This window comes from Strix uralensis, chromosome 16 (assembly GCF_047716275.1).
Source record: "Strix uralensis isolate ZFMK-TIS-50842 chromosome 16, bStrUra1, whole genome shotgun sequence".
Lineage (NCBI taxonomy): Eukaryota > Metazoa > Chordata > Aves > Strigiformes > Strigidae > Strix > Strix uralensis.
In genome coordinates, this window is record NC_133987.1 from 6,101,815 (window position 1) to 6,116,590 (window position 14,776).

Below are 14,776 nucleotides of genomic sequence, written 5' to 3' on the forward strand. Positions count from 1 at the left end.
CCAAGCTTTCACTTTGTGCAATGTCCAAGTGATGTGACTATGCTGGAGGGCCGCTCTGTCTTGTAGTTCCTTTTTGACCTCTTCTGTCCTTTCTTGCCTTAGCAAAACAAGTTGCTGTTGTCTCAGGGAGCAGGAGGGATGACGGTGGTTGTAGTTGTTATTTTTAAATTTCTGAGTCTGAATGCCTATATTGTACACACTGAAAAGCTAAAATGGGGCATTGCGCTCCCAGGAGCGACTCATTCCCCTGTCTCCAGCAGAAATGGTGGTGTTGTATTGCTCCCCACTGTCCCCCTGCTCTGATGCGGGCTGTTATTGAAGACACTCCTGAAGGATCAGGACCCAGAAGCCTTCCTTGCTAGTCATAATAGCACGTGCTGCTGGGAAATACAGACGCTGGTTTTGTACCTTTTCATCTTTGCTTTTTCTTTTTGATCACTGTGGATGGTTTTAATTGCCACTTTAGTCTGATGCTCATGGCTAAGAAGAACGTATCAATAATTCACTTGCAAGAACAGCATGGCAGCTCTAGAGTTCCCATCTGCCTGCTTTGGCTGCAGGCTAGAGCACCCTGGGCTGTTCACAGCATTGTGTTCTCAGGGACAAAAATAAGCTTGTAACAATTGCTTGGGTTGCTTTAGGTTTGCTAGAGGGGAGGAAAGGTGGATTTCCCCTGAATTTGTTCTTCAGGCTCCTAGCCTATCTTTGATGCAGAGCAGCAAGGAGTTGCTGCCTGTATTACAGATGTGGATTTTCCGGATAATCATTTCCATGCCGATGCTTTTGAATCTTAAGCTCTTCATGAGTGTTTCCAGAAGCTTCAGAGAAACTGTATCAAAACTGAGTCTGTACCAAGTGCAGTCCTGTCTTGGAGGACGAAAGGGCTGGAGGTTCCCCCAGCTGTATTGTCCCCACAGGATGTCCATGAGCTTCATCAGCTTACGAAACAAGTGACAAGATATAGCTACCTATCCTAGCAGTGGCTTGGATCCTAAGAACCTAGGGGATCTTCTCAGTCCAGTGTCACAAAAATCAGAGTAGATAGAGTTTAACTTACCTAGTCCATCCTCTTGCTCTAAGGCAGGATCAACTCTTCCTATATCAGGGTTGTAAGCTGTTTCATATCTTTTAAGACAACCCCAGAAGGTGAACGTCCTTGGTTAATGGACGTCTCTGCACATCCCAGAGGGAAGCCCATAAAGAACTGTCTATGCCCAAATGTCTGATACGTGTTTAGGACCATGTGAGAGACTAGATATTAGTCTAGGAGTTAGGAAAAGAGCTTGGGAGTCCTGACATTTGGCATCTCCTTGTAGACACTGAACCTTCCCTTGGTGACCCAAGAATGAAGGTTCAAGTGGGCAACACCCTGGTGTTCTGTAAGATACACCAAATTTTCTCCTGATGACCACCCAACATTTTAGTTTTCTTCTTCTACCCCAAGATCCTTGAACCTCAGAAAAGTTCTCCTAATCTTCTTTCATCTTTCATTCTTCCACTTAGCACTCAGAGGTCAATTACAGCAAATTGCTCAAATTTTTCTGAAGAATTATCCTCTCCTTGAACTTATTTCCCCATCAGGCCACTTCAGCTTCCTCTCCTTGGGCTTAAAAGATGACTAAGTCAAGGTCTTTATCAGATATAGACTAAACATATTCCCCATCTTGTTCTTCCCATGAGCAGCCGTCTATCATGTTTTCTTGATGTGCCTCATCAACTAATACCAGTACGCAGCCCCCAAGTCACGAATGTGTATTTTTCAAAGGGACTCTCCATAGAGGTCTATTAGCAAGGGATGAGTAATGGTTTGACAAAATAGATTTAAGTGGCCCCTTCTGAATCATCTTGGCAGTAATAGAGAGAGTGTGTCCATTTTTTTATTAAATATTTCCAGTGCCATTAGCTTGGGTGAAGTAAACAACTTCTATTGAGTTTGCCTGCTAATGACAACCCAGCGGCCTTTGATCTCTCTGTTAGCAGAGAGTAAGCCGGTTGCTTGGCTGTGGATAAAGATCATATAATCATTGCTAAAGGTGCCTCTTGCAGTACAATCAAATGTTTGGAAACGGTTCTTTATTCTCTCAATGTTCATGCTCCTGCCACCTCTAATGGATGTTGTCGGAGCTACCTGTAACCTCTGAGCACAGTCAGAAACTCGCAGTTGTAGTTTGGCTGCAAGATATTAGCAAAGTCAGTCATCGATTAACCTTGATTTCTTGTGCAGACTCCTTGGGGCAGGGACTCTGTGTTCATTTTTGTCTGAAAGGGGCTGTAGCATATTTCTACATTCTTTGTGTCTATCCTTTTACAGCATATCCTTTCACAATATTGTATGCTTTTTCTTAAATTCACCAGCTCTTGTAACTTTGTGACTCAGTTTACATCTAAAAGGAAAAGATAGACCCTGGCTCTTCTTTCTAATTAATGGCATGGAATACAATGTATTTTCATCTTAAATACAAAAAAAAAAAAAAAAAACCAAAAAAAAACCCCATCCTTTTTGATTAGCCAGCAAATCTGATTTCAGGCATTAGGCTGATGATTTTTGACCATTTGTTGTTGACTTCAGCACACATAGTGGTCAGGAAAAAAAATGGTTTGCAATGGGCAAGAATTGTGTGAATATAATTCCTTGTGTAAGTGTAATTTTTTTTATGGTGAGGGATAAGCCAAATATATTGGATGAGAGTCAACACAGGCCTTGCTAAGAGATGTCACGCCTCACAGATCTGCTGGTTCTTTGAAGGACTCCACCAGCATATGGATGGGAATGATTCAGTCTGTATAATTTCCCTGGATTTTTGCCAGATGCTCTTAAAGGAACTAAGCCAATGTGGGGTGAGATGGCAGTCTGCTCGTAGAGAAAAGCCTGCTCATATATAACAGCTGCTTAGGAGAAGAGGGAAGGGGTACAACAGGTCCATTTCTGAAACATTGGGAAGTTGCCAGAGGCATCTCCTGATGCGCTGCGGCACACGTGCTGTCCTTCGTACTCTTGAACGACGTTCCAGCCACGGCATTGCTGAGAGTGAAGGGATGATCATGGCTCCCCTTGGCACTGAGCTCAGTCTGAACAGGCACCTCCTCCCTTGCACCCAGCACTGGAGGAATTATTAGGCACTCACTGTCCTCAGTTCAGGCATATTTCCATTTTTCTTCTTTTTCAATGAAACTAATCAGCGTATCAGTACTGACAGGGAGGACCAGTTTGCAGAATCCGCACTAGAGCTTCTCTCCCCAGGTGAGCTATTACAGTGCTCTTGGTGTATTGCTGGAGGCATTCCTCCTTGGTTGTTATCTGGAGAGTTGGCTCCTTCCTCCTGTGACTTCTTGTTTAATAACTAAACCTGAGCATTTCTGGCCTTGTTTGGGGGAGTTGCTTTATAGGGTTTGGGTTTTTTTCCATTTTAAGGCTTATTTTTCCAGCCATCTGTCAGACCAAGTGATTCTCCATCAAGATGTAATCCAGCTGATTGGCCTACTTTTCAAGAATAGTAGCTTTAGTTCTGTACGCTACTGCTGATAGCATTTCAGATTGCCCAGGTCCTTTCCTCCTGAGGGTGGAGAAGACAGCAATTGATCTAATCCAGCTTGGCGTTTATGCCACTTGAAATGAAATTGCATTTTGCTGAATGAAACTGAGAAATGGGAAAGTAATACCATAAATATGTTGTGCCGTGTGGGACCTTGTGCCTGGGAAGCTTCCTAAGGAAGCTACAGCGGAGCTGATTATCCCAGAGAACAAACTCTGATTTGTAGCTCTTGTTGCAAGAGATGGAAGTGTAGCAGCCAAGATTTCTTCTGTAGAAAACACTCCCAGCCAGGTGTCAATACCAAGTGAACTTGAAGGATTCACACAAAAATCCCGGAGAGTATATGACTTTGGTATATGGTCATTGCTGGATAACATTAACTCTAATGTTGTTTTTTTTTTTTTAATGTCAGAGTACATCATGCTTGTAAGCAACTTGCTCCATTCCTCCACTGATGCCCTATTTGCAGCTCCAGAAAGGAGCAGCGTGTTTTGCATTAGGCTGGCCATATGCAGTTGGGTAGGCAATTATTAGCAGTGACTTTCATGCCACAGAGCAGAGAGGTAAAAGCAATTCCGTAGAGCATTAGGAGATCAAGTAGGTCAATTGAAAGGAGGAAAAATTACCATCGGCTATCTTCAATTAAACTGTTATCGCTCCACATGAAGGATCCCATTTAGAGGAAGGCATAAAACCTGAGAGTAGAGGTGACTGAGAGAATAAATTCTCCATTTTTAATTCCAAAGCCGGAGAGTGAACATTCATCAGTAGGCATGAGGAGATCTCTCTCTCCTTCTGTTTCCAGCCTACTTTTAAGTAGAGCCCATTTGGAAATCTCTCAGCAAAATATTTTTTTCATCAGAAAGCACAAACTCATCAAAGTCAGAGCTTTTAGTAGAGACGTTAGTGACAGCTAAACCCTTCCTTGAGAAGAGTTTTGGGTTCTGAGAGGTTGTGGTGTCTGGCTGTCAAGTGTAGGGCAGAAGGCACCTCAGAATAGCAAACATCTTGGTGACCAGGGCAGCCTTCTAGGAGCTGGGGCATCCTAGTTCAAGTCCCTGGTCCTTTTCCAAGGCCAGAGAGCATAAATAGCTTCCAGCTGTGCTCATGTGCATGGGAAAGCACCATCCAAACCAGTTTTCCTAGTAAGAGAAGTTATATCATATGAAGGCAAGGCAATTTCTGTGATCTGAACTGTAGTCTAGATTGACTAAACTGTTTTGAAATTGATTTTAAGGCAGAGTTCAGTGTTGTAGTAAATAAACTACATCAAAATGGTTTATAAAGGAAGTATTTCAAATGCAGAAATTGAAAATCCCACTTGCATTATTCTTCATATTTTTTTTAAGGGCAGGGAAGGCAGAGGAGGGAAGAAGCCAGGTCTTAAATTGCTTGGGGTTTTTTTGTTTTGTTGGTTTGGTTGTTTGTTTACTTACCTTAGAAATATCAGAATTATTCCATTTGGTCTTCGACAAGCAAAAAAAGGGGAGAAAAATAACGGTCAAAATGTAGCCTTCACATTTGCTAGAGGTCTTCTGAGATGTCACTTACATTCCCTGACAGCTCTCTGCTTCGGCCGTGAGCTTCTGGCTCTTTAAACTCCCTCAGAGAGGACCTTTTCCCAAAGTGCTTCAGAGGCATTAGAACAAAGTAGCTGTAAATAAAAACAAGTACACAGCTTGCAGAATTTAGGGCAACCTTGTCTCCTCTGAATATAATTGCTGCAGTATTGAGTCCATGCTTATGAGATGTTGCAGCTTCCCTCCTTCACCCATTTCTGGGCCAGGGGATGTTCATGTTTATTATTACAGTTAAGGCACACTACATGCTTATACTTCATTACTGGTGTGTGAAACGTGTTCCACATCCCAGCCCAGCCAGGGCTGCCTTTTGACAGAGCCTGCAGACACTCCTGAAGCATGTGGCCCTAAACGCTTTTGCTGTTACTCAGGTGTGAAATTCTCTGTCCTCTCTGCTGGGGTTTCAGGCACATGCCATTATTTTCAGTAAGGTGGTCACCAGTGCTCAGCCTCTGCACAGGCTGGGCGAAAGCTTGGGGAGGGGCACACAGGCCCCTCTAACTGCATTGCTTCTGCATCCCAGTGTAAATTTGCAGTGATATTTGGACTGTTCTTGTCCCAGACATGTAGAGTGGGGCATGTTCGGGGGAGGCAGGACAGAGTTTCTCTCCCTGGTGATAAATACCCGCTGTGATTGAGGGAAGAGACCAGCCCCCAGATACCAGCACATAGAGCATCCACTCTCATGCTGAATGGCTGATTACATTGTTTTGGACAGGATAAATAATAGCCTCAGGGGTGCTTGAGGTGACCGATTCTCCTATTCACTCCATTAAGCATTTAGAAACTTCAGCTTGGGCCTGTCCCGTGCCATCTCTGGTTGCTGGGCTGACTTTGGAGGGGCCTGAGCTTGTGTCCAGCAGGGCAAATGTTGCTGATACCTTCATGTCCTTTAGCCAAAATTTGCTCTGTAGCAAAATGCCTGTGATATGACTGTTAATTACAGCTCCTAGCCCATGAGCAGAGCCTACCTGAGGAGACTAAGGCTCCTCTTTAATAGAATTTGCCATAGGAAAAGGATATGGGCAAGAAATTGGTGTTTGATGTAAGTTTTCAAAGGAGTGAGTGTGCAAAAAACACAGCTGAGGGTTTCAGATACAAACCTTGAGCTTGTAAGAGTGCAAGGATTTGGAGATCACTCTGGATGTGGATGAGCTGTGGCGCGTGGGGAGGAGGGGACCGCTGGGTGCTGTGAGGACTGGGAGAAATCAGCCACCTCCAGGGAGAGGAAAGAAAGGCAACAGGCAGTGGGTTAGAGATCTCTGCACTTTCTTGATGGGTTAAACCCACCCTCCGACAGTCCCATACGATGTTTTATCCAACCGTTCATCCTATATTCAGAAGGCACACAAGGCCAGGGTTGCAGGCTGATGCTCACTGCCTAGCTCAGTGGGAGTCTGCTTGTAATATTAGTATTACACACACATTCTGTAATGTTCTAGTTTTTTAGAGAAAAAAGAATATTTTATAATTTTGAGCTCTCTTTAGCAATTTCATTGATTTGCTCCCCTCTTGTGGTGCCAGTGCTTCAAACTCATTTAAGCTATTTTCCACAATTTTTGAACAATATTTCTTATTAAAAAAGTCTAATCCATCCCAAACCATCGCTTTAATCTGTCCCAGAAAACTGGCTTTCATCTCACGATTGCCTTCACAGTGGCACGTAAACCCTACAAATGTAATGCAGAGCCCAGTAATCCATCAGTTAAACAGATTAGTTATGTAGGAGGCTGTATGGCTTGGTGAATAAAGCAAGCAGGTTTTACTCTCCCTCCGTAGAGGAAAAGCCGACTCAAGTGTAGCTCCGTGCTCTGCAGTTGGTGTGCACTGGAGATGCAAAGGGCTTCCTTCTGCCTTGCAGATCTCGTGACAGGGATGGGCCCTGGAGGGTGGCTGCTTGCAGTGTCTTGGCTCTCCTCTTGGATGAGTGGGCACAGATGTCCGTCAGGAGTTGAAAAGGTGAAGCGCAAGGCTGAGCTGCCAAGAGGCACTGTCTGCCCCCTCCACTGTGAGGGGAGGAGAATTGCACCGCGGTTGGTATCCCTTTGCATGTTTTTTTGGGACTGTCGCCTTTTTGCAGCTGGTGACATCATGATGGAGGCTGCAGGTGTCCTGGTATCACCTGTGTATCGCTAACACCACTTAGAAGATCCTTCAGTGGAAAGATAGAAATCCTTGAGTTCCCATCCTGACCCTGCCTATTGCTCACTGTGTGAATTGGATCTTAAAATCCCCATAATTAGGTTTCCTTCCAATAGGGTGGAGCAGAGCCTTTGCACCCCACAGCTGACTCCACTGCCTGGCCTCAGGAAAGCAGGAGCTTATATTTAGAAGGAGGAGCAGGCTGTGCACGAGTGCCAGAGGGAGAGTAAGTCCTTGAAGGTAGACCTGTTCCTTCTGGGTGTTGTTCTGCGCATCGCTGTTACTGGATCTTTGCTAGGAAGCATCAGGAGCAGTCCCTCCTTTAGTCCTTGGGCACAGCTCGCAAATGCCTTTGCAACCAATGAACACACTAAAAAGTGAAGTTGCTTAGTGCTGGGTGGGTTATCCAGTATTGCACTAATTGCTATGCTTTGGGTTTATTAATATAAAAAGTTGTGTGTTTTGGAATTTCTTTTCCTCTGCCACCTCATTGGAATTAGCCTGAATGCCTTTTTCCCTGCTCCCTGCCTCTCTCATGCATTCCCTTTGGTTTTTAATTCTGTGGAATGGGGATGATGCCAAAGACAGCAGACAGGTGAGATCTGTTGCAATGGAATAACCGGTAATTGGAAAATTACAATCTCTCAAAAATGGGGTGAAGAGAGAAAATACGGAGTGTCTGGAAACAAAGTACAAATTGGCAGTTCATTACATTTCCTCTTCCTGGTCAGAGTCTCTGCAGACTGAACTTCAAAATACAAAGCAGAAAAGCCAACATAAACAAGTGCTCAAAATCCCATTGACAGCTTTAGGCCCGGGACTAGAGGAAAAAAAACCCACCAGTGCAAAGGATGTTTATGAGACTAAATGTTCTGGATTTGTTTACCACTCCTCTGCGTCTCTGCCAGTCTCAGCTCTCCCTGTTCAGGAGGAGTTGAACGGCTGCTTTGGGCTTGGGGGGGATTTCTGAAGCAAAAGCACATCTTTAACTCTGGAAGCACTTCCCTGTTCGTTCAGCCGGAGGGACCAGGTGTCTAACAGCCCTTTTCTCCAGTGTGATGCAGGCATGATTATTTCTACTCAGTATCAAAGCAAAAAGGTGCCCCAGCCAAGGCAAGGTGCCATCCTGCTGGTGATTGAACCTGAGCTATGTAAAATAGGTGGTTGTGGAGGCATCAAGCAGAAGAGTCAGGGTAGAAGACAGGCGAGAGGACAGAGGCACAAAGAGATAGTGACTTGCTTGAACAAGTGCAGTAATTTAGTTGCACAAAAAGAATCTAAGACTGTGAAGTCCAACTCCTGTTCTTCATCCTCTGCTTGTAGGGCCCATCAATAATTTGACCATTATGGGTTTCTCTTTTATTGAATTTCTCCCAGTTCCGGGAAGGCTCTGGGGTTGTGCTGCATCTTGCTAAAACCAGATTCTCAGAAAGAGACTAGTCTTCCGAGGTTTTCAGACCCAAACTATTTAGAAGAGGATTTTTTGTCTGTTTATCTGAACTCAGAATGAACTGCTGAAACGTTTGAGGTTTGTCTCTAATAAAAACACGGGTTTGAATCACTGAAATATTCCGCAGCATAAATATGGCCTTCAAAGTGAGTAGAGGTGGTTGTGCTTTCCTGGGACATGTTTTGCCTGGAGTCAAGGCTAACTGTTACTTTAAACTCATATTCAAGGATGCTGAAATCTTATAAATTGATCCCATACAGTTTCTACCCTTCTCTTGAATGGTGGGAAACTCACTCCTGCAGCTAAAGTATGAGGATTCATTTGAATCTGAAATCTATAAAATTTGTACTCAGATCTGAACCTTTTTTGAATGTTGCCTGGGACCTGGGGAGTGGGACTTGTGGGTTAAACCACTCTTTGTGCTCGTTTTTGCTGACTGTCTCCAGCATGGCAGTTCCCGTTCCAGCCGCCATGTCTGGTACTGTGACCCTCATACCAGGGGGACAGCATTACCCACCATCTCCCACATCGCATCTGTTGTGGGGATTCCTCGGTGTTCCATGGCCTCGTGCCATGTCACCTGGTTGCCATTTGGCCGTGCTCCATTTGGCCTGGCCTATCTCTGAAAACCTGGACCAATGTAACCGTCATGCATCACAGCAGCAAAAGATGTGGAGATATCCAAAGTTGATGAGGGGTCATGCACTCTCACTGTAATTTGAAAAAGGAAGTTTTCACTGATGCGGTTCAGAGCCCTGTGGTGGGCAAGTAGTTTCCCCTGACAGAGTTGTTAATATTTACAAAGTGTTTGGCAAAAAGCAAAAAAATACCACTTTAGAACTACTCTCTTGAAAGTGCATCATTTTGATGCCAACCTTTGTTTTTTAAACATTCCTTGCTAGAAAGGGAGTTGCATTTTGAGACATAACCATGTCTCAAGAAAAAAGCCTGAAATTTCCATTTCTGAGAAGGTCAAAGCAAGACGCTGCAGCAATTTTAAAGCTTTGTTGCAATTTCATTTTCTTCTAGCCAGGAAGTTTGACAAAAATAATCCTTGCCATGAAAAGTTTTGTTTTCAGCAGATCAACATTTTGTTTTTCCCAGAGAAAAAAGATTCTGGAAAAATTCCTGCTCTGGGGTTGGCTTAAATTTGAACAAAACAACAGTGTCTCCTAGTGGCTGAGTCCAGGGGAATGGCCAAATCCATCTTGGCTTTCAAGTGTCTCTTCCTTGACCCTCCTCCTAGATCTTTGCTCATCAGGGACTGAGAGAAGTGGGAAATGAATTGTGCTCTAAGCAACAAACCATTTCATAAGCCATAAAAATATCTATGGCAGGCTGTTTTCTGAGCTCTGGTTGGTGCTGAAAGAAGGTAATTACATTTGAAGGCTGTACCACTGGATGCTTGGCTCATCTGCTGTTCAGCTTCCACTCTAATAATACAAAAGCTCACATCAGCAGCTTAGCCAGCATGCAGGGCTATCCATCCTTGTCCTTGCCCAGTGGGTCCTGCCTCCATGTCACTGCAGGATTGCGCTCCAAACGTCTCACGTTACAGCAGTCCTTGTCATTGAATTAGTTCTGCTTCACACCAAATATGATCACTAAAGGATAATGAAGATCTCTTGTCTGAAGCACGATTGGCTTTGCAGTGTCAGCCCGCTGCCCGTCAGCCTCACCCAGGCGTCCCCCCGTCCTCCTGATCTGCTGGATCAGCTCCTCACCACAGCTCCTGATGATCTCATCTGGGCCACCTCCTTGTCCTCTCCTTTCCCTGTTCCTCATGCCCTCTCTCCCCTCCCCTGAGAGATGGCTGCAGCTTTTCTCCTGCACACTCTGAACTCGTACATGAAGCAAAAGTTATGGCGCTGGAGAGAGCAAAAAGGACACCAAGTTGTCGAAGGAAATTGGCAAATCAATTCAAGCAGTGATAGCAGCAGATTAGCTGGTTGAACCGTGTGTTCAACAGGCCACAGAAAAATCTTGAGGTTGGCTTAGAAAACATGGGATTTTTGAGAATAACAGCTTAAAAATTCTTCTTACTTGCCTGAGGATGTATTTAAGTTTGTTCAGCTTAGTCTTTTCAGGCTGGACACTGACTTTTTTGGTAATGACTCCTGAGATTGTCTTGTCATATTCGCGTAACTCCAGGATTTTAGGGATTTTGAAGTGATCACCAGCTATCCCAGTTTTCATGATGAAATTGTGACTCTTGGCAGCACATCTGGCAGCAGTAAGATGAACTTGGAGAACACTGAACTGAGTCTGACTTTAGCAGATGAGACTGCTGCTGTATTGCAGACGACAAGGTACTGTAGGTAGCAACAGACAGGATCTCTGTTTCCCAGCAAAAAGTGCTACAGAACAACCCTGTCTCTTCAAAGCTGCCCAAGCTGCAGCTTCCTTGCTGATGATTGTGTCATTAATTTCCCAGCCTCAGCATGCTAACAAGCCATCCTTGGCCTGCCGTGAACACCCTGTCCCAAGGAGCCTTCCATCTGCTGCCTGGAGGGATGCAAGAATTTAGCAAGTTATTTTGCTCTTGTCAGGAATGCCCTTGTATAACCCCAGCTGAGGGGGGACTGAACGTGCCAGCCGTGCTCTGCTCCCAACAAACAGCTCGAGGATGCTGTGAGCATGGTGTCCTGTCCCCACTGTGGCTTACAGCAGGACAGGCGCCTGGGAGCCTGCAGGGCTGTTTCAGGCTCAGTCTCTGTTGAGGAGCTGGTTAGATGCCATCCTAGAGCAGCCCCTTTCTTCAGCTGTGTTTTCATTGCAAAGAGAAGAGCTCTGCCCAGGTTGTTTCGGTGTCATCGGGGAAGGGAATAGCACGGGCGAGCGCTGAACGATGTGAAGGAGGGAATCATCATCCCTGCAGGAAGGAAGGTGTGAGGAGGACAGCCCGGTGTTCAGGTGCACTGTGCAGCCGTCTGGGCCACCCCTTGCTAGGGACTAAAGAACTGAAAATTGCACAGTCCTTTCCCTGGTGTCCCTTAGTAATTAGTGTATATGGATTATAATCATGAGGACTGAGGCTCTTAGTGCTCTTTCTCCTGAATAAATGGTTGAGCAAAAGACAGTCTATTGCATAAAGTAATTTAGCTTATGAATGATGGTTCATTAGCAGCCCACAGACTGTCGCTGCTTATAGTAGGGGATGTGTGGGCTCTTCCTGCTTTCGAGTTAACTCTTTCACCTTCTCCTTCAATTGCCAAGGATTCGGTTTGCAGAGTGTGGAGTTAAATGTGGCCGTGCCACTGTATTACAATGGTCATCTCCCTTTGGAGCCTCAAATAATACAACATCCCCAAGAAACTGCCAACTTTTAACATAGTGTCTAATGATGGATGGGGAATAAAGAAAGCTATTATCAGTCAGGAGATGAGTCAGATATGAAAATAACACCTTTTTCTGGGCAATATTATTACACTGAGGAAATGAAAAAGACTCATTTTCTTTTGCAAAGGAACAGGCCTTGAGCATTAGCAATGCGCATTGCAGAGCCTGGTGCTGTTTGAGGGAGTCGCTCCAGTGACTGAGTGAACCCCATCTCACCTTTTGCATCTGTCCCTGCTGTGCCACGTTTTGGAGCCTGGGTGCTGGGCAGATGTCACTGCACTTCCCAGGAAAGGAACATCTAAGACTGTCTGAAGAGCAAGATTGTAGCCCAGAGTAATTTGGTGCTGGTGTTAGAGGAAGGGAATGGAAAAATCAGTTCTTGGATTTAAGCTGCGTGCAGTCTTGTACACTCAGAGAAACCCACACTGATCCTGGAGGGAATCCGGACACTCAGGGCCATACTGCTGTCATTTTAACAAAATCTGCTCTACATTATTAACTGGGACTTCAGAAGGAAAAATCATCTTGAGGTTTTTTTGGGAACAGTTTCCAAAGGGAGATAAATATCTCAAGGGAGATCACTGGTATTTGTTCTCCTAATTCTCTTAAGAGATGTCTGCAAGAAAAGTGCTTTGTTTGTGTATGAATAGAGATATGCTGTATTGACAGCGATCCTGCTTTGGATATAGCAATATCCATAAAGCTCTGACGGGGTTAGTGCAACAAAAACAGCCTGACCAATGGAAGTCCAAACAGAAGCCTTACGAGCCACACTGACCGTTCACCTGGATAACTGTATCTTTTAACAGTGAACGAGCCCTCTCCTTCGCATAGCTTTTATTTTTTTGGGCACAGTTGTTCTGCAACTGCTCCAGAAATGGGCTGGGATTCTGTTTTGCCAGTAAGACTCGCAGGGACTGTCCATGAGGCTTGTCTGCTGTTCCTCTCAGACACTTACCTGCCTCCATGGCTCTCTGGAAGGAACATGGGAAGACGTATTATTTGTGCATCATTAGCACAAATCCCAGGGTGGGAGGAACATACCAGCCTTTAGCCATTTCTTCTGTGCATCTGTCTGACCATGTTGGTTTTTTGCCCCATAGCCGGACGAGTTGACCAACGCCTTGGAGATCAGTAACATCGTCTTTACAAGCATGTTTGCCCTGGAGATGCTCCTGAAACTCCTTGCCTTTGGCCTCTTTGGCTACATCAAGAACCCATACAACATCTTTGATGGAATCATAGTTGTCATCAGGTCACTGCCAGTTCTTTCTCCACTGTGGCTTTTCTGCCGAGGGCTCAAAAAGGTTGGGGAGTGGGATGGGGAACAGGAATGATGTGGCATGTGTTAATCCAGGGCTCGCTGGCTATGATGTGCTATAATTATGCTGGCCTTTTAGATTCCTGTCGTTAGAAGGGCTGTCCAAAGTAAATGGACCTGGCAGATGGAGAACAAAGTCTATTTACGCCACACATCTGGCACTGTGGTCAATTTTCCACTGAAGTGCAGAGTGGCTGGTCCTGGGAAAGGAGTACTGCAAGCGTCCATATCCCAGCAGCATGCCTTCCCTCTCCTGAATTAACACATAACTCAGGCCAGAATAGATCAAGCTGGAGGGTAAGAGAGGGCACTGTCCTGCTGTCCTCTCCCAGGGGAATGCTATCCCAGCCTACACTGGGGATGTCACAGCGTGGTGTGTGTGAGAAGCTCGTACAGCACCTCTCATGGTGGGATTCTTTCTATCAGCGCTGTTCACCCCTCAATCAGTAATTTGGGGCAGAGAAGTCAAGGGAGACTCAGAAGGTGTAAACCAGGATAGTGCTCTTGGCTTCAGTTGGCCCATCCCTTTGATTCAGAGAAGTGAGGAGCGATAGAGGCCTGGAACAAAGGCCAGTCTGGGGCCTGATCAAACCAACTGACCCCAACAAACATAAATCCCTCTGGATATTCTCTTGGTACAAAATCCTGATCCAAATTTTGTGGCTAGGCCTGTGACTGATTGTAGTGATGCAGACTAGCAGGAGACATGCTGTGTTGTGAAGAGCCACAGAAAGCAAGGGAATTAAAGAATCAAGAAACCAGCTATAAAGGATATAGCTTGTGCATGAGCATGTCTGTCTGCACAACTGGGAAATGAAGGTGGTTTTCAGAAGCAAGAAAGTAACAGGCAAATAAACTACCCCTTTAGGGCTTTAGTGGTGTGATACCCTGTAAGAAACCAGCCTGCTCAGGGCTTCCATAGTACGGTACTTCTGTTTATAGTTCTTCTCCTTCTGGTGTTCCTGCAGTGTCTGGGAGATCATCGGCCAGTCGGACGGAGGCCTCTCTGTGCTACGAACATTTCGGCTACTCCGGGTGCTGAAACTGGTGCGTTTCATGCCCGCCCTCCGTCGCCAGCTGGTGGTCCTGATGAAGACAATGGACAATGTAGCCACCTTCTGCATGTTGCTTATGCTCTTCATCTTTATCTTCAGGTACCAGAGGCTGCAGCTCTTCTTCGATTTAATTGTTCAGCTTGCTTAAGTAATATGTAGGTTAGAATAACAATATACTGTACTTGCTAGGCTGCCTACACAATAGAAGTGCTCACAATAGACTGACAAGCAGACACTCAACAGACTATTTACCTCTTCTCAATCTCAGTTTTTCATGCAGTACTGTAATTCTGTGGATGAATGAAGTACACAAACAGGCAATGATTGCTCTGGAGTTCCTGGGAGGCTCGTTTAGC

The 14,776-nt window shown here is 45.1% G+C and overlaps 1 protein-coding gene across 1 annotated transcript in view; it reads left to right on the forward strand.

The window, feature by feature from the left end:
* Positions 1-14,776, forward strand: part of CACNA1H (calcium voltage-gated channel subunit alpha1 H) — a 128,214-nt gene that overhangs the window by 57,594 nt on the left and 55,844 nt on the right. The window contains exons 9-10 of the mRNA XM_074886017.1: positions 13,148-13,299; positions 14,334-14,519. Of these exons, the coding sequence (XP_074742118.1) occupies positions 13,148-13,299; positions 14,334-14,519 (338 nt within the window). The remainder of the gene's footprint in view (positions 1-13,147; positions 13,300-14,333; positions 14,520-14,776) is intronic.